Below are 19,312 nucleotides of genomic sequence, written 5' to 3' on the forward strand. Positions count from 1 at the left end.
TAAATTATACTGGCACAGTAGTGGCATATAGGAAGCCATTTTAAAATGGACATAGAAAGCAAACATTCGGCACATAAAACACACTTTAGACCTTAAATCAGGGAATAGACGTTGAAGATGCAAATGCAACATTTAGGCCCATGTCCCACTGCAGAAAAATTTATCCAGATTTCTCGACCCGTAGGCACCAATTGGACACCATTAAGGATTTTTTCAGAAGGGTCTCTGTGCCGGAAAATAAGCCTGGGAATTATAGACCATTTCCTATCCAGGATTCTGGACAGCTTGTGATGAGCATTCGGACACTGTCTGGAATTCCAGATGCATGGCTTGCCAGTCTGGGCCAACAGCACAAGGGCAAGTGCCGCCAGGTGCAGACACTCGCCCTTCATGCCATTGGCTCCCAGCCCCATCAACCACTATTCTGGCTGGAAACACCATTATGCCCCCAGTCACAAGAGGCCGCCGTCTCCCCCAGCACTGAGGTGCCCAAGTGATGTCACTCGTGCACAGAGGGAGAAAGCAGCTGGGAGCCCCGCTGCAAAAGTATTTTTTTCCTCTTCAGTAAACACTTTATCAAAGCCTCCTGAAAGGCTTCGTGATCAACCAGTTTCCCGACAGAACGGCCACAGAAGTGTGCAGGGGGCCTAATTGCCGTAATTCCCCATTTAAAAGGAGGAGAAGTCTCACCAAATTATATTTTACACGGGCGGTCTCTGTGGCTGTCTGGACTGCCCATATTATAGTAATTACAATTCTAAAAGGTGCACAACATGTTATCCGGAGAATTTTAGTGCATTTTGCCAAGTAAATCCCCCTCATTTCTGCTAATAGCAGAAAAAAAAAAAAAAAAAGATATATAAGTATATGATGGAATGAGAAGTATAAAAGGAAAAGATTTCAGTAAAACCAAAACATGCGCATCCAGAAGTAGTCTCTTATTTAGGCTATTGAACTATGAGATCATGTTTAAAAAAAATAAAAAAAAAATAAAAAAAAAAAAAAGATTCAGGTGCAGCGTTCCCACCATATTCCTAGAGTGGTTATTTTATCCTGGCTGTCTGACACATGTTTCACTTCAACCCATCTGCGGGTTCAGAGTTTCCAAGACAGCAAACAGAAGTTCGCCCAAGATTTGACAGACCACATGCCTGCAGCTGCTTGTTTGACTTACTAGATTTGGTCTTTGAGCAGATTTGTGGGCTCCAGGCCACTAAAAATCAACATGCTGTAATACAAAATACAGAGTACACCCAGAAGGCGTCCAAACACTTCTCACATCCACACAACACTGCAGATACACGGGGTAGCCAACACCAAGTTGCACGAACAAAAACAAAAAAAAACAAACAAAAAAACTAAACAAATAAAATACACACACACTATCATAGGTAGGCAGTGTGTATAGTGCAAAAAGGGGGTAGTTCATCAAAAAAAGATTTTTCAAAATTGATCCCAGCAAGAGGGAAAAAAAAAACCTCCACTCCAGTACTTATCAGCTGCTGTATGTCCTGCAGAAAGTGGATTCTTTCCAATCTGACAGTGCTCTCTGCTGCCACCTCTGTCCATGTCAGGAACTGTCCAGAGCAGGAGAGGTTTTCTATGGGGATTTGCTCCTGGCAACAGAGAGCACTGTCAGACTGGAAATCCACCACTTCCTGCAAGACATACAGCAGCTGATAAGTACTTGAAGACTGGAGTTTTTTTTTTTTTTTATAGAATTAAATTACAAATTTCTGGCACCAGTTTTTAAATAATTTTTTTTTGGTGAACTACTTTATACTCCCACAAGCCTGTAAGATTGTGAATACTGTAGCAGACACCGAGCTCTCCATCACAAAGCTGTTTAACAGTAACAGTAAAATGTATTTTCATCTCCTCTTTAAACAGCCAATTAACACACTTCAAATTTATATATCAAAGCAGATGGGTCCAATATCCTCCAAACCAAAGAGAAAACCTATTTACCATGTTGCTCATTTCACGCGGTGATCTCATATTTGGAAAGAGTTGCATTTCCCATCTGCAAAGAACAGATGTTTTAGTGTAGAGGGATGGGGTGGCGTTGAGTGGAGGTCTGTCCAGTGAGGACTAGAGGGTCGGCATGTCAAATAGCTGGATTCACTTACAATGCAAACTTGGGGCTAAATTGAATTGCTACTGCACAGCAGCACAGCATCAGCTTTCAAGAACACTTGCTTTCTACAATATATGGCTCACCAAGAAAAGATGTGTTGCAAAGTAGTAGTACAACAAAAAATATTATTATATATATTTTATACACACACATACCAATGACACTGCTTTCTCACAGCAGAGAATGCAGTCTATAGGCTTGTAAAACCAAGGCACAATCTCCAGGTCCCTGCTCAGTGACAGTCTGCACAGCCAATCATTGCTCTGTCCCATCACAGGAAGAGACAGCCAGATCAGGCCGTTACCAAGAGGGGGACCTGCCATTTACAGTCTTTTTAAGACCACAGCAGCAAGATATCAAAGGTCTTACAAGCCAATGGACTACATTCTCACAGCAGAATGCTTATAAAGTGCTTCTTTTCTCTGCACTTACTACTGCATCAAGGCTTCACTTCCTGGATAATATGGTGATGTCAGGACCCGACCCCCAGAGCTGTGCGGGCTGTGGCTGCTGAAGAGGATGATGGCAGGGGGACACGGCAGAGGGATGCTCGGTGTCCCTCCAGTAGCCTATCATGCTCTCCATCAGCCACAGCTCTGGGAGTCGTGACATCACCATGTAACCCAGGAAGTGAAGCCTTGATGCAGTAGTAAGTGCAGGGAGAAAAGCACTTTATCAATCAGAGTTTCCCGTAATCAATCAGAGTTTCCCGTAATAAGTGTATATTGGGGATTTGTAAAACTTTTGCGGGGGCAATACAATACTTAAACATTTCCGCCTGACTTTTTCTTTAAAGTTGTTTGGACAAAAATAAACTTTTCCCCCCTAACCTTTTTCCCAGGGGGTCCAACCTCTGGAAACCCCGCCAATCTCTGTATTGGGCCTGGCTTCTGTGTTCTGAATAGACCTGTGGATACGGCACGTGACCCACAGCTCTATTCATTCCTATGGAGGTGCTGGAGTAAAATGCCTTACTGGTTTAGTAGTCTGTCAATCCATAGGAATGACTAGAGACGCGGGTCATGTGCAGTCTCTGCGGCTCTATTCATAACATAGAAGCAGGGGTCAGATACAGAGATCATTTTTTGTGTGTGTGTGTGTGTGTGTGTGTGTGTGTGTGTGTGTGTGTGTGTGTGTGTGTGTGTGTGTGTGTGTGTGTGTGTGTGTGTGTGTGTGTGTGTGTGTGTGTGTGTGTGTGTGTGTGTGTGGGGGGGGGGTGTACAGGGGTCAATCTTACTTTCCCCTATCCTGTTAATAGCCTTTTGCCTGGACATCTTTAAGCTTTATAATGTTTCCTGCATTTCCTAGGACTCTTTCACACTAAGGGTGACTTCACACCCACCGTATCCGCAGCGGATCTCACTTCTGCGGATTCGCAGAGATCAGCTGCGGATCGAGTATCATTCACCCCTATGATAGCACATGGGATGTCAATCCTGCTGTGAGTACGTGCTTTAAATCCCTGGTGCCTGCAGCCTGCATCCCCGTCATCCTCCATCCCCACGACGAGATCATACATTACCTGCTCGGCGGCGCGGCTGCAGTAAGGCTCTCGGCTCCGGTCCCGCTCAGCCGATCAGTGCTCCACAGCGGCCCCGTAGTCGGGAGCCTCACTATACCTGCGCCGCCGAGCAGGTAATTTATGCTAAACCTAATGTAGGTTTAAGGCTCTATTACACTGAGCGATAACCAGCCAAATCCACCTGATTATCACTCAGTATCATAGAGACTACCATCGGCTGAGTTAAAATTGGACGCCAACCACGCGTAATAGTGATGGGTGGCTGGCAGCTGACTATTCTACAAACAGTAGACATAACCCATTGCACAGGACCAGGGAGGAAAAAGAGAACAAGAGGAGCCCTGGAGCATGAATAGGTAATGTATATGGTTTGGGAAAGGACATTGGTAATGATGACCATGCAGCCCTTGCTAAACGATTATCGGGCCATGTAATAGGTCCAGTAAACAAGCACAGAGGCGCTCATTTACAGTATTCAGAGGTGGTAATAAGTTAGATCAGTATAAGAGGTGTAATAGGTTAGATCAGAGCTTTGTTACTGAGCCTAACTGCACCTTTAGTCACTATTTATACCGAAGCCAAAACCAGCACTGCGTCTAACATCACTGACCAAAACAGCATGGCCCAGATTTAACCCTGTAAAACGGAATCTGGTGTAAACTGCCCTCAGCAACCAATCAGCTCAGATTTTTGAATTTCTCCCCGGTTCCTTTGATTGGTGCAGTCTTTTCCAGAGCACCAGCCCTACCCAGAGCGCCGGCCCCCAATGTTATGAAACCTCCCCCTCTGACACTGCTCCATTAGAATCAATGGAAGTGTGCTATAAAGGGGAGGAGATATCGCAACACTGGGGGTGGCGGGCCTGCCTGGGAAGAGAGCAGTGCCAAGCATGGGAACAAGGTGGCCACCAGTATCCCCACATCTGTACCGATCAATTTTTTTAAAAAAAGAATTCGCTTCAAGGGTACATACATAAGCCAAAGCCACACCTGCAGAGATACTACCCTTATGTTCTATTTACCTTCAAAACTGACAAAAGCTAGAGGGCAAGAACGAATGCACGTAGTACAGAGGGTGGTGTCTAACGGAGGCAGGAACGCAGTGCTAGGCATGCAGGGTACTTATAAGTGAGCCGATTTCCTATCCTTTACAGACCTGAATGAGTTCTCCTCTCTTCAGCCCTGCGGAAACCTCTTCGCTTGACAGGTAGGCTTCAAAGATGTTTCTTTTCCTTGTCTTGTTGTATTTCTTATCATTCGGTGTGGCACCAGAGCTGCGATTTGCACCTATAGAACAAGATATGTAACAAGTAATGGTACCAGTAAATAATGGAATCATTGAAGTGTGGGCCTGTACAATAGAGGAGGGATACTCAGCTTCATGTGTGCATGTGTCTGGGGACTGAGGGGGGAAATCAGGAAGTTCTCACTAGTGAACACTACAATAAACCTCCGAATAATGAACCAATTTCATTTCTCCATATAAAAATAGAGAAGTTAATCTATAAGACGTAATTTTATTTACTGACCAACTTTAATCTTCCAAGTAGTGTGAATTGGGCAATATGGTTCACTGGAGCAGAAACACAGCCCTCATACTGATCCCCTCCACCCATCAACTCCTTAGGAATGTTTAAAGGTGAACCTCTAACCTGCTGATAGCCCCTTATAGTGCTGGAGACGCTGAGCAGAAAGGTGTGTTACCTTCCTTTTTGGCGCTGTTTCCGTGCAGTTAGTCAGGGTAAACTCTGCTCCGGAGCACCGCTGCGCTCCTTCTAATGATCAATGGAGCGGGGTGGTCAGATGACGCAGCAGTGCTCCTAACAGTGCACCAGAGCGTAGATTACCATGACTAACAGTACAGAACCGAAGAGCCCCACCCACACACACACTATTCTCAAAAGTGTCTTCCTGGTTAGGAGAATAGTGAAGACCTTCAACCAATGCACACTTCCAGAAACTGAATTGGTCTTTGTGACAATTTAAAACAAATCTGCGCTGCCAGACATGCCTCCCAAACCGCGTGTACAGTTCTCTAGTGCTCCTCATTGCATGGCTGTTCATGGGGTCTGCTGGAGGCGGTATTCAGGTCTGCAGCGCCTCTCCCCCCATCTTCCTTTATCGTCACCCTTCTATGCTGCACCACAAATTGGCAGGCCAAGCCCCGCCTCATTGACTCCTGTGCAAGGAAAATTGTACTCCACTGGAAAGGCAAGACCTCTCCTACCCCGACGGGCTGGGTTGCCTTAGTCAATACTTCTGTCCCCTTGTAAAGGTTACGTTATTTAAGTAGGAAACTTTTACCAAAATTTGATCAGGTCTGTTCCCCATGGACTAGCACTGCTGCAACTATATAACTATGTAGTTATTTTACTGTACGCAGGGCTTGGTCAATGTGTGTCATGAAAAAGGTATCGGGGTGCACTTTTACAAACGTTATGCATGTACAGTAGTTGGGTTGTGTTTCTTGCCTCTGCCCCCCTGACCCAGGTTGTATGCCTCATTTGCCTACTATATAGAGGTTCCAGTTCATACTATGCTGCAGTGTAACAATATCATGTGCTATTGAAAGTTTTGATGGCAATTTTTTGTTGCAGTATACTTTTATACTCCTGCTTGTAAACCGTGCTCAGGGTTTGGGGTGTGTGCTAGGTGGTACAACTAGGAGGTACAGTGTTGCCACCACGACATTCATCAATTTAAACAAAACCTATAGAAACCATGACGAATCTGTAGATACCTCTTGCTGTCCCAGTCTGTAACGGGCTGCCTGAGGTTTGAGAGTTCGACATGCTGTCACCGTGAGACTCTGAAAGCGGACGCTTCTTATCGACACTTGGGGGGGAGCTGGCACACTCTGACTTGTTTCTTATCCTGGAAAATCCTCTCCTGTCACCACCTGAAGTCACAAACCAAAAGCAAACCAATGAATATTGTGTACATCTAGCACTTAGTGTAAGTATCAATATCACAATTCTTAGGTTTTCATTTTACTAATACATGCTGAATGGGGATTCTCCTGACCTCCATCTTTTGGTAGATTAAAAGGGGTACTCCAGAGAATTTTTTTTCATTCAAATCTGGTTCCAGAAAGTTATATAGATTTGAAGTTTGCTTCTATTTTTAAAAAAAATCTCCAGTCTTCTAGCACTTAGCTGCTGTATGTCCTGCAGGAAGTGGTGTATTCTCTCCAGTCTGACAGTGTTCTCTGCTGCCACCTGCCAGGAACTGATAAGTATTGGAAGACTTGATCTTAAAATAGAAGTTACAAATACATAACTTTCTGAAACCAGTTGATTTGAAAGAAGATTTTCACCAAAGTACTCCTTTAAGCGTTGCCAATAACTTTAATAACTGTCGGCCTAATGATTTTTTGCCGACACTTGGGGAAAAGCTGCAGTCAGGGAGCTCTGTTAGGCAGCGAAACGCCTGACATGTAATGGTGGTCTTATCAGGAGACCCCTATACTGTGGCGGGGGGCGCTACAAAAACATGGCCACTTTCCCCCCCTCTATTGTCTCCAGATTGGGTGGAGTTTCAAACTCCGTTCCATTGAAGTAAATGGAGCTTAATTGCAAACCAAACCTGAACTGGAGACAGAGGGGCAAAAGTGGCCATGTTTTTGTAGCGCTGGATAACCCCTTTAACAGCCTGATTTACGCCACAAACAAGCAATGATTAACACAGGCACTCATTTGCAGAACCTTTGGGGGTTGTTCAGTGTTAGGTTAATTACAATTGAAGCCAAAGCCAGAAACTGATTATACATGAACGATTAGTAATAAAAGAAAGAAAGACTGAAATTTCTCCACTTTTCAAAACACATTCTGGCTTTTAGTTAATTGCAATAAAAAACCTGGCTGTGTGAAGGAACCACTACAAGGCGCCTTCATGTAACCCATTCACTTTCACACAGAAAGATGTGCGGCCAACTAGTAATTGAGAAACAAGTTTTGTAGTGTAAGGAAAGCAGAGTATCCGGGGAAACCCACACAGAAACACTGACAACATACAGACTCCTTGCAGATGGTGCCGTAATGGGATGTGATCCCAGAGCTGCAAGGAAACAGCGCTAATCCACCGAGCTTCCAATATAACCAGGCATTACACAGGCAGATAGTTGGCCCGTATAAAAGGGCCTTAAAGTGATAGTTCCCCCTTACTGTGTAATTCTCTGCAGCATCCACAATCAGTATATACCTGTATAACACTCATCTAGGTCTCCTTTCTGCTCTAAAATCGCTTCACTATCGCTGGGCAGTGGCACCTAGGCGGTGCAAAATGTCAGTTGGGCTCCACCTCATATGGACAGTGACAGTTGGGCTCCATCTCACGGGTGGGTAAAGAGTCTAACTGCCGTGAAGCCCCGCCTACGTGACGCAGTCTACTGATTAATAAAAATGTTCACCGGACATCTCCTTTAGGTTACAAACCCACTTGGCGGGTCTGCAGCGAGTCTCCATGCTGCGTTTTTGCAGCGAGACTCGCTGCAGATCCCGGCCCTATGCTTTTAATGGCAGACAAACACATGTACATCCCTGCTGCGAGTTTGTCTGCAGCCCGCCCCATTAACCCCCCGGCCGCCGGAGCTGATACTTCACCTGATCCCGGCTCCGGCGGTTCCCGATGTCTTCAGCAAGCCGGAGCGGGGACCAGGTGAAGTATATGCTCCAGCCAGCCGCCCGCAGCCCCGGCCGCCCGATCGCCCCCCCGGCTGGCCGATCGACCCCCCGCAGCCCCGATCGCCCCCCCGCAGCCCCGATCTCCCCCCCCTCGCCCGCAGCCCCGGCAGCCCCCCCCCGCAGCCCGATCACCCCCCCCGCAGCCCCGGCAGCCCCCCCCCCCGCCCGCAGCCCCCCCCCCGCCCGCAGCCCCGATCGCCCCCCCGCAGCCCCGGCCGCCCGATCGAGGTTGCATCATTCAGAAACTGCCACTGGAGACCTCACATTGAGTGACCTGCACTTTCTCCAGCCCCAAAACTCATGAAAGGCCTATAGGATCAGCAAAGTTGCCATGTAGAGGCTCATAACTCTGTACCCCAGAACCTCAATGACCTGAGGGCCGTCCTTAAAGAGCAGGATGCTTTCTGCAGACGGGGGCCTTTCACACAGGCTGATCTGCAACGAGTTGCTAGAAATGTTCCTGCAGATGATAATCGGCCCATTTAAAAAGAGTCACTGATCAGCTAAGGACAGGAAAATGCCCAATCCTTAGCTGATCAGGTTTTAAAGCAGGCTTTTAGCTTTAGCATTGCACGCCACACATCCTGTGTAAAGAGGGCGCCACGTGCAGCCAGCAATAAAAAAAAAAACTGAGGGCAGATATGGATGTCAGTTTAAAGGGAATCTGTCACTAGGTTTATCCTGCCTTAAATGAGGGCAGCATACAGAAATGCTGAACAGACCGGCGTATTAGAAGATTCTGTTCAGTCGTTCTCCTAATATGCAGGAGAATAGGATTTTTGCCACACCCCTCCCTCCAGATGCTGATTGGTAGATATTTATGCTGTGCATAGATAGTCAAATGTCAATGAGCAGCTGTTACCCAAATAACGCACATGGCGCCAGTCTATTACCAAGCCCCATCCTGGGATAAAGCACTGGAGGTGGGCTGGCCCACCCCCAGTGTGACAAATCCCCCTCCCCTTTGACATGGCTTCATTAGAATCAATGGAGCTGCTTTATAGAGGCAGGGGTTTCCTTTCACTAGGTGCAGGCTATCCCACCTCCAGTGCTTCATCCCGGCCCGGCACGTGTGCCAGATGACACTTTCTGAAAACATATACAACTACTGCCCTGGCTACCAGAGATGCAAATTGTCCAAATCCCCTTGGCAGCAAAAAGGTTAAGTTATAAGGAGGACACACATGCTTACAGTAAATAACTGAACCCAAAATATAACTACTCAAGTTTACAGAAAATACAGCTCTTCGCTTCAGCCAACAGTTTAAGAAGTCTAGAAGCATACACTACTGCTTAGGAGCGGACACCCCAAAACCAGGGGCTCACTTGTAGGCAACGCTTTTACAGAAAAACTTAAGCCAAGCATGGATCCTTTCTAAGTGACCCCATCCACAAACATTACCATACTGCCAACCAAAGGTGGTGAACCAATCACGTAAACACACATTAGCACTGAAGTCGTACCTTCAGAAAACACTTCCTTTGAGACACCTTTCGAACAAGTCAGAGACTTTGGCACCCGCTTCTCGGCCTGGTACTCCCTTCTACTCTCCAGGTCACAGTTGCCTTTGGGAGACTGAAGGTTTTCACCGAGTAGATTAGCTCTACCATGACAAGACGCTTTCTCCTTTGGGCCAAAATCTCGCTCTTCATTGCCTTGTTTGCCAATACGATAAGTCTCTAAGTCACCTTTCCTATCGGGGTCTCCGGCAACAAGTCCATTCTCAAACCTTGAGTTACTACTTCGTTCATAGGAGGAGACCGTATTAGAATACAAGCTGTTTCTACCAAAACAGTCGTAAGGGCCTTCAACAGCGGAGTCTTTGTCACAGACCGGGTCCCCGTGACCGGCTTCCTCCAGCTGCAACTTCTGTGCTATGTAGTTCAAGTAGAATTTAAAGCGCCCGCTGTGATGCTGCTGGACCAGTCTAGCATATGCATTTTTTTGTTGGACCCCTGTCCAGTTTGAGCCTTCTTTTGCAGGCTGGCCATGATTGGCTTTTGAATGCTCCATATTGTGCCTTTAAACACCAACTTTCAGGAAGGAAGGGAAAAAACAAAATAAACAAAAAAAAATTAAGTCAAGTTTGTTAAAAAAAAAAAAATAATAATTTTACTTGCAATAAAGCAAATGGTATATAGAAAGACATTGTAGGTGGCTTCTGTTTTAGTGCAAAAACTATTCAATATCTCAAAATAGGTTTTTGAAATTTTAAAAAATAAAGCCTTCGCTTCAACCCCTTCCTCTACAGAAAAATTTGGGAAAAAAAAAAAAGCCAATCATTTTTACCGTACACAAACATTTGTTTATGATATACGTTTGTGTATGGTATAAAAATTTTATATAAAAAAAAAACAGGTAAAAAACAGGTTGCAAAAATGCAGTGTGAACCCAGCCTTATCAAGACTGCAATCTGTTCCAGTATGCTTATTGACCCTCATAATGAAAGCTTGTTTTATATTAAAAAAAAATATATGGGATGGCTGCAAGGGATCATATTTTTATCAATTTGCCATAATGACCTCAAATGTGCTTCCCACATGGAAACATGTGACCCACAGGGGAAATATACACTTGTTATGAATACACACAGCGGTGGCACAGAATGCTGTACTGCTTGGCTGTCAAAATCGGATGTTAAGTAGTAGACACTAAATATAAGAGGCACGTGTAGTAATATGGGGAGGCCTACAATAAATGAGGATTTAATTAAAAAGCCTCAATAACCGTAAGTGTAGAATCAGCACTCCACAAACAAATTAGGTGAGGCAAAACAATCAGACAACAATTAGACGGGAACTATCAGCAGGTTAGACGAATCTTCCCTGCTGATATGTCCCTATTGCACAGGAGACACCGAGGAGGAAGCTTTGTCTCTTGCCTTCCTCCTCTGAGCCGTTCCAGTGTAGTTAGCAATGTGCTCCATGTTAGGAGCAATGTCTACCCCCATAGAGCTGATCCTATCCCGCCCATCCCCACGGGTGCCCCAGTGCTCCTAGCGGTCTAACTGGATGACAGAGTACACGCCTAACGGCACCGAGCTGAGGAGTAGGGACATATCAGAAGTTAGATTTGTCTAACCCAGGGGTAGGGAACCTAGACTCTGCAGCTGGTGCAAAACTACAACACCCATCATGCCTGGACAGCTTGCCCCCCCCTCATGCTCCCACTTGAAGTTCCACCCATCTCATAAGCTCCATTCTAACTTCATCTCATAAGCTCCATTCTATGCTCAAGTAGGGGCCTGACTGTGAGCAGCAGAATCTGCTGGAAGTTATCTGCCCAGATTACGTGCTGTGCACTTACCCTAAGGGTTAGTTTACGCAATTTAATTGCAGTACCCTCGCGATACAGTATACTGCACTCTACCCACAATCTGACTGCCCCCCCCCCCCCCAAACCGCTTGTACCATCAGATAGCCGCTTTTAATCCAAGATCTGTCCTGGGGTCTGTTTGGCAGGTGATGCAGTTATTGTCCCAAAAAACAACTTTTAAACTTGCAGCCCTGTGTCTAATTTGTGTGGCCTAGAGCATGTGTGTCCTAGGCCTGCACCTCCTCCCTGTCCCTCCTCATCATTAGGAATGCCCTGGACAGTATTTTTCCCTATTCATCACTTGTGTGAACACTGCACAGGTGCCTTAATGATCCAGTTCATGTGCAGTGTTCACACAGGTGATGAATAGGAGAACTCCTACTCAGGGGCACTCCTAATAATGAGGATGGCGGGGAGGAGGGACAGAGAGGTGGCGCAATGCTTATGCACAGACACTCTAGGCCACGCCAATATGACACCGGGCTGCAAGTTTAAAAGTTGTTTTTAGGACAATAACTGCATCACCTGCTGAATAGACACCAGGCCAGATCTTGGATTAAAAGCAGCTGACAGTACAAGTGGTTTGGGGGGCAGATTGTGGGTAGAGAGTTGCTTTAAGACCCTAATACACTGGGCAATGCAGAGGAGCAAATGAGCGCTGCCAGGGCTCGCTTGTTCCTCATTCCCCACTTTCTGCCACCGGGGGGGGGGGGGGGGGGGGGGGGGTATTGCTAGATCGTCCTGGCAGCCCTTAGAAAGTAGCGGCAGTCTGCTGCCGCATGCCATCTTGGGTGCCTTTACAGATTTATCCATTCCTGGCTTTGGCTTCAAAGATATGTCAGACTAAACAGCGAATGGGTCATAAAGGAAAGACTGAGATTTCTCCTTTTCAAATCCATTCTTGGCTTTGGCTTTAAAAATCTGTCAGATAATTCTGTGCAAAGACACCATGAGTCATTTATGTTTCAACATGTTGAAACACAGCGATCAGCCAACATCATTCTTATCGGCCGATAATCGTTTCGTGTAATAGGGCCTTTAGAGCTCCAGCCTATACTGTCATTAACCCCTTAAAGGAGTAGTGCAGCGCTAAACAATTATTCACAAAATAACACACTACAAAGTTATACAACTTTGTAATGTATGTTATGTGAATGGCCCCCTTCCCCGTGTTTCCCCCCACCCACGCTAGACCCGGAAGTGTGGTGCATTATACTTAACCGCATTTGTGTCGACCCCTGTCCTCCACCTTGGAACAATGACGTAGTCTTCGGGAGGCCGGCTGAACCGTTCCATCCGTCCCCCCTCTGCCGTCTCATCAGCAGCTCAGCCAACCGCGGCTGAGCACAGTTATGACGCAGCAGAGGGGGCCGGCATGAGTGACATCATTGTGCCAAGATGGCGGACAGGGGTCGACCAGATGCGGTGAGTATAATGCACCACACTTCCAGGTCTAGCGTGGGTGGGGGGAAACACGGGGAAGGGGGCCATTCACATACATAACATACATTACAAAGTTGTATAACTTTGTAGTGTGTTATTTTGTGAATAATTGTTTAGCGCCGCACTACCCCTTTAAATGCTGTGATCACTGCATTTAAGTGTAAGTGACAGGACTGGCTCCAGTCACTTACCAATCGCAACCCCTGCATGTCTGACAGGGGATCCCAATCATTTCCCCTGACTGCTAAAGGTCTAAGGGTGCCTTTTGCACAGAGATTTATCTGACAGATTTTTGATGCCAGAGCCAGGGACTATAAACAGAACGGGAAACAAGTAAAGACTGAGATTTCTTCCTTCTCAAATCAATTCCTGGCTTTGGCTTCAAAAATCTGTCAGATAAATCTGTGTAAACGCACTTACCTCTGTGCAATCTGATCCCCAATCTTCTCAATTATGGATAAGCAAATATACAGTAGTAATGAAGCACTTTACTAAACTCTTCTAGTCAGCCAGCTTCATAGCACTTCAAGCCTTTCCACTCTGGGTGCCTGGAAAAGCTGGATCCAGTCCTGGGAAACATCTCCAAGTTTCCCAGGACTGAATCCAGCTTTTCCAGTCACCTGCGGCTGAATGACATGAAGTTCAAAGGCAGCAAAGAGTTGTTCTTTACTAGTACCTTGCTTGTCCCTAGTTCCAATCATTTAAACAAACTTCTGACATGTTAGAGCCACATGTTAGTTTGTATTGGTGGGGATCTGGGTGTTGTGACCCCCATGATCACTGAACCTAAAGGGTAGACTCGATCAGCTATATGCACTCTGCCCCTACGTCTCCGCTCTCACTGCTAGAGTAGGGGTGGACAGAATTATAATGGAGCCTATGGAACTTCAGGTAGACCAAACTGCTGAAAATTCCATAGGGCTCCAATATAATTCTTCAGCTGTAATGCTATGTTTAAACAGATTTATCTGACAGATTTTTAGAGGGGTTAACCAGCGCTTCAAAACCATGGCCACTTTTTCCCCCTCTCTTGTCTCCAGATTGGGTGGGGTTTGGAACCTAGTTCCATTGAAGTAAATGGAGCTTAAAGGGGTTATCCAGTGCTACAAAAACCATGGCCACTTTTCCCCCCTACTGTTGTCTCCAGTTCAGGTGTAGTTTGCAAATTAAGCTCCATTTACTTCAATAGAACAGAGTTTCAAAACCCTACCCAAACTGGAGACATCAGTAGGGGAAAAAGTGGCCATGTTTTTGTAGTGCTGAATAACCCCTTTAAAATCAAAGCCAGGAATGGATAAATCTCAGTCTTTCCTTTATGTCCTGTTCTGTTTATAGTCTGTTCCTGGCTTTGGCTTCAATAATCTGTCAGATAAATCTTCTGTGTAAATGCAGCCAAAGAGTAGAGATGAAGGGGCAGAGTGCACACAGCTGAGTGAATGTGCCCCTGACATGTGGTTTAAATGATATGTACACTTTAAAGTGACTGTACCACCAGGCCCAGGCTTAGGCACTTGAGGCAGGCCGACCCATGCCCAGTGGGAAACCCCAGCCCCTCCATGACGTGACTCCATTAGAATCAATGGAACCCTATCATAGAGGGGCTAGGGTTTCCTCCCACTAAGGGTGGGTCGTTTACCTCCAGTACTACAGCCTGGGCCTGGTGGTACAGTCACTAAGGTTAAAACCCACCTGGTCATTAAAGGGTTAATATATCAGACAATCCTTCACGCAATACCATAAATATGTTTATTTTTTCACATTTAATTTAAAAGGGGGCGGTTTGAACTTTTCATAAGGGAGATCTATTTTTTGCACTCCCCTAGGGACCGTGCATAATCAATGGTTAGATTACCAATTCTGATCTATGCAATGCTATAGCACTGTACAGATCAGCGAGATGGGTGCTCTGCTAATAGAGCCTACCTGAGCCAGACTGTTAGCAGAGACTTAAGCAGTAACGGAAGGCAAGTATACACCTGACCCATTAACAACCCGCAATCACGTGGCTAATATCTGCCATAGCACTTGGGGTGCCAAGGAGGAAGCTTTGTCTCGCCTTCCTCCTCTGCACTGTTACCACCACTAGGAACACTGCCCCACCTCCAGAGCGCCAGCCAGCACGCCCTATTCATCATTAGAAGGAGCGGGCTCGCGCTCTGGGGGCAAGGCAGTGCTCCTAGCAACTCCAGCCAAAACCAGGGAAGCATTCACACATTCCGTGAAGTAGTCAGACAATGTGCACTGACATTTATAGCCCATTTGCTCTGTATCGGGCTATTCACATTTTTAGTGTTTCACAGATCGCCATTCGATGAAAAAAAAAAAAAAAACACAACATGTCATAACTCAAAAGGAAAGCGCGCCACAGATTCCCCATAGAAATCAATGAGGTCAGTGTTTTTCACTGAAGTACACGGATGTGATGTAATCAATGAAATTTAAAATGCCTAAGAGTAGCTTCGTTGTACATGAAAAGAAAAAAGGAAACAGTGGTGCTGCATGTGCAGGCGGATTACCCTGTGAGATGTGTATGTGCAAATTCACACAAATGCACACTCACCTGGTTAGGTCACGTATTAGGCATGACTCAAATGTAGGCTTATGTGTATAAGTGCTTATGTGCTTAGGTGTATAAGGAGAGCTGCTGCCTTCCACCTTCCGATTTCCCTAGCGGTGGGATCAGGACCAAAATCCAAACAACCTTGCAACAATGGTGGATTCCTTGGCGCTCAAACCTCCAGACACAGTCACTTCAATCAAGAGGCAGAGATTTCCAGTATTATTGCCAACCAGATGTGTTTTTTTATTGCTACGCGTTTCAAGTATTAACCAAGCTTTTCATCAGGCCTGATGAAGAGGGTGTTAACCCTTGAAACTCGTAGCAATAAAGAACACATCTGGTTGGCAATACAGATGAGCGAACCTTGGGTTCATCCGAATCCGAGCGTTCGGCATTTGATTAGCGGTGGCTGCTGAAGTTACATAAAGCCCTAAGGCTATGTGGAAATCATGGATATAGTCATTGGCTGTATCTATGTTTTCCAGACAAACCTTAGAGCTTTATCCAAGTTCAGCAGCCCCAGCTAATCAAATACCGAACGATTGGGTTCAGATGGACTCTAGCATGCTCGAGGTTCGCTCATCTCTAGTTGGCAATAATACTGGTAATCTCTGCCTCTTGACTGAAGTGGAGTGACTGTGCCTGGAGGTTTGGGGTTTGTTTAAAGGGGCCGGGTTACATATCCGCATATCCGATCAGGTATGTGTAAAGGCACCCTTAGGGTACAAACACACACAACAGATACGCAGCAGATTTGATGCTGTCTTCAGTTATTTAGATCTAACCTGCTGCGTATCGCAGCAGTAAATACACAGCGTATATGCCGTGTGTGTTTGTACCCTTAAACAGATCCATGAAAAACAGAGACACCGATGGAAAATGGATCCAAAACTAATCGTGTCGCACAGATCACAGAGGTAGCTGGTGTACATTCACAGACCAGGAAAAAGTGTGAATGCAGCCTAGCTCTGACTCCACAGCCCTCATAACTACCCCAAATGAGAAAGTCTTGAAATTCTACGCTGTTCCGTAGTGTGAATGGACCCTAAAGCAAAACCAATGGCTACTGCTAGACTGTAGCAACTTTCTTTATGGATCAAGGTTTTCCTGTCAATCAGTAAGTCATAACATATTCTGAGTTTTTCCCATGTACCATATTCTATTACAGCATAATGCACTGTTTGTTTGCACGGTTTGGCTGATTGTATACAAGCTTCATGCTGAATTTACATTCCCACACACAATATAAGCTCCAAACAGAGCTCACAATGGCCGTATATAATGCACAGCACACCAGAATTCCTGCAGTGTCATCTGTTTCTTCCCAGCTGCATCCACACATTTCTGCATTCATTACTGCAGCTGAGTAATCTCCAGTCTGTTAGAGACTTACATGCCTTAAAGGGGTACTCGGAGGGGGGAGTGTTCAAAACTGATGTCAAAGTTACATATTTAAACATTCCTATTAAAAAAAAAAAAAAAACTCCAGTTTTCCAATACTTATCAGTTGCTGTATGTCCTGCAGGAAGTGGTGTAGTCTCTCCAGTCTGACAGTGCTCTCTGCTGCCACCTCTGTCCATGTCAGGAACTGTCCAGAGCAGGAGAGGTTTTCTATGGGGATTTGCTGCTGCTCTGGACAGTTCCTGACATGGACAGAGGTGGCAGCAGAGAGCACTGTCAGACTGGAGAGAATACACCACTTCCTGCAGGACATACAGCAGCTGATAAGTACTAGAAGTCTTGATTTAAAAAAAAGTTAACTTCTAAATCTGTACAACATTCACCAGTTGATTTGAAACCTTTTGTCTTCTTTAGAGTACCCCTTTAATGTGTAGACAGGAGATCAGTCTCACGTGTTCCGACTCCCTGTGAGATCCCAGATCCTTCCCAGCTTCACCCGCCTCGTCCATCTCTATGTCCATTCCATGTGTTTACTGCTAATAAAAACCTTACATCTACCCTAAGGCTCCATTCACACAGAGTAAGACTGGCCTCCGTGTCATACTGGCAGCCTATGGGAGGCTAGCGCACATCCTCTCACCACATGGAAAAATTGTCATGTCCATTCTTCCACATAGAGACGAGGATTTAAATCTTTTCCTTATGACCAGTTCTGTTTATAGTCTGTCCCTGGCTTCAAAAGCTTTTCTCTCCATCTCCTTCCTTCTGAGACAGCTGCTGAAAATAAGTCCCTGGCTGGCTGTATCTGCAACATTGTAGCTTCTTTGTAATGCTGGGAGGGTTATTCTGTTACTAAATAACTCACTATTAACTCTCCCAGCATTACAAAGAAGCTACAATGTTGCAGATCAGCCTGCCAGGGACTGGTTACTATCAACTGTCTAAGAAGGGAGGAAGGAGCAAAAAGCTCACACACAGATTTGTGTCTTCAGCAGAAAGCAGCAGCTGAGAACTGCGGGAAGGAGACTTGAGTAGATAGTAACAAGTATGGAAGAAATTGTTAGTCTCACCATGGGCATATCAAAAGTTCCCTGTGAGTGGAGTACCCCTTTAAGAGCCTATGGTGCACTATGGTACATAGGCTGAGCATGGTCTCCCTCCCTCAGGTGACACCAGCCCAGTCTATCCCTATGACAGAGGACACAGTAACAGGTGTTATACCCAGCGCTCCCAATATTGCTGCCTCCCCTCCAGTATAGAGATCCAGCACAGGAGCCCACCCCCGGCCACCCTCACAGACCCCCGGCCACCCTCTCCCCCTCACAGACCCCCGGCCACCCTCTCCCCCTCACAGACCCCCGGCCACCCTCTCCCCCTCACAGACCCCCGGCCACCCTCTCCCCCTCACAGACCCCCGGCCACCCTCTCCCCCTCACAGACCCCCGGCCACCCCTCACAGACCCCCGGCCACCCCTCACAGACCCCCGGCCACCCCTCACAGACCCCCGGCCACCCCTCACAGACCCCCGGCCACCCCTCACAGACCCCCGGCCACCCCTCACAGACCCCCGGCCACCCCTCACAGACCCCCGGCCACCCCTCTCCCCTCACAGACCCCCGGCCACCCCTCTCCCCTCACAGACCCCCGGCCACCCCTCTCCCCTCACAGACCCCTGGACCAGAGCAGGTGACAGGTATACGAGCAGGAAGCGAGGCTGCCACTAAACCCCGTCCACTCGTGTCAGCGCCCTCCCCCCACACACAGGGTCAGACGCCTCAGGAAAGCCTCGTCCCCGGCGTCACACTCCCCGCCCGCCATCACTGCACACCGGCTACTCACCAACTCTCCAATGTCCTGCAGGTTCTTCTCCAGTTCGATTTAAATCCCCCCGGGGGCCGCTGCTGTCTGCTCCTGGGATTCCTCTTCCGGGTCAGGCTGGTTGTAGGGGGCGGGGTTAGCCGGGGGTTTATATGACGTGTGGGCGGGGCTGAGCGTTACCTTAGAGCAGATGCTGAGCTGCGCTGTGCACCTGACGTACGGCCGGCTCGTCGCCTCACAGAGAGCGCGGGGCTGTGAGGAGAAGCTTCCCGCCCTCACTGCGCTCTCCCTCATAGTACATTGTATTACCGGTGTGTGTTGTGCTGCCTGTTCTGTCTGAGCCCCCGTCCCTATAGAGTGAGGACCCCCTGTGTGCAGAGACCAGGGGGGCTACTTACTCATTGCGCCCATCATAAAGGAACAAAGAGAGTCT

The 19,312-nt window shown here is 46.8% G+C and overlaps 1 protein-coding gene across 3 annotated transcripts in view; it reads right to left on the minus strand.

Annotated features, from left to right (window-relative positions):
• The window catches only part of DIS3L2 (DIS3 like 3'-5' exoribonuclease 2), a 152,022-nt gene extending 132,943 nt beyond the window's left edge, over positions 1-19,079 (minus strand). Inside the window, exons 1-4 of one of the 3 annotated variants that reach the window (XM_069974450.1) lie at positions 18,901-19,079; positions 9,805-10,374; positions 6,399-6,557; positions 4,815-4,945 (exon numbers count right to left, since the gene is read on the minus strand). In XM_069974450.1, the coding sequence (XP_069830551.1) occupies positions 4,815-4,945; positions 6,399-6,557; positions 9,805-10,354 (840 nt within the window). In that variant the 5' untranslated portion in view covers positions 10,355-10,374; positions 18,901-19,079. Of the gene's footprint in view, positions 1-4,814; positions 4,946-6,398; positions 6,558-7,858; positions 8,056-9,804; positions 10,375-18,900 lie in introns of those variants that run through there. The other 2 variants (XM_069974452.1, XM_069974451.1) reach the window with 2 other exon arrangements.
• Positions 19,080-19,312: the final 233 nt, after the last annotated feature.

Source organism: Dendropsophus ebraccatus, chromosome 6, assembly GCF_027789765.1.
Source record: "Dendropsophus ebraccatus isolate aDenEbr1 chromosome 6, aDenEbr1.pat, whole genome shotgun sequence".
NCBI classification, from domain to species: Eukaryota; Metazoa; Chordata; class Amphibia; order Anura; family Hylidae; genus Dendropsophus; species Dendropsophus ebraccatus.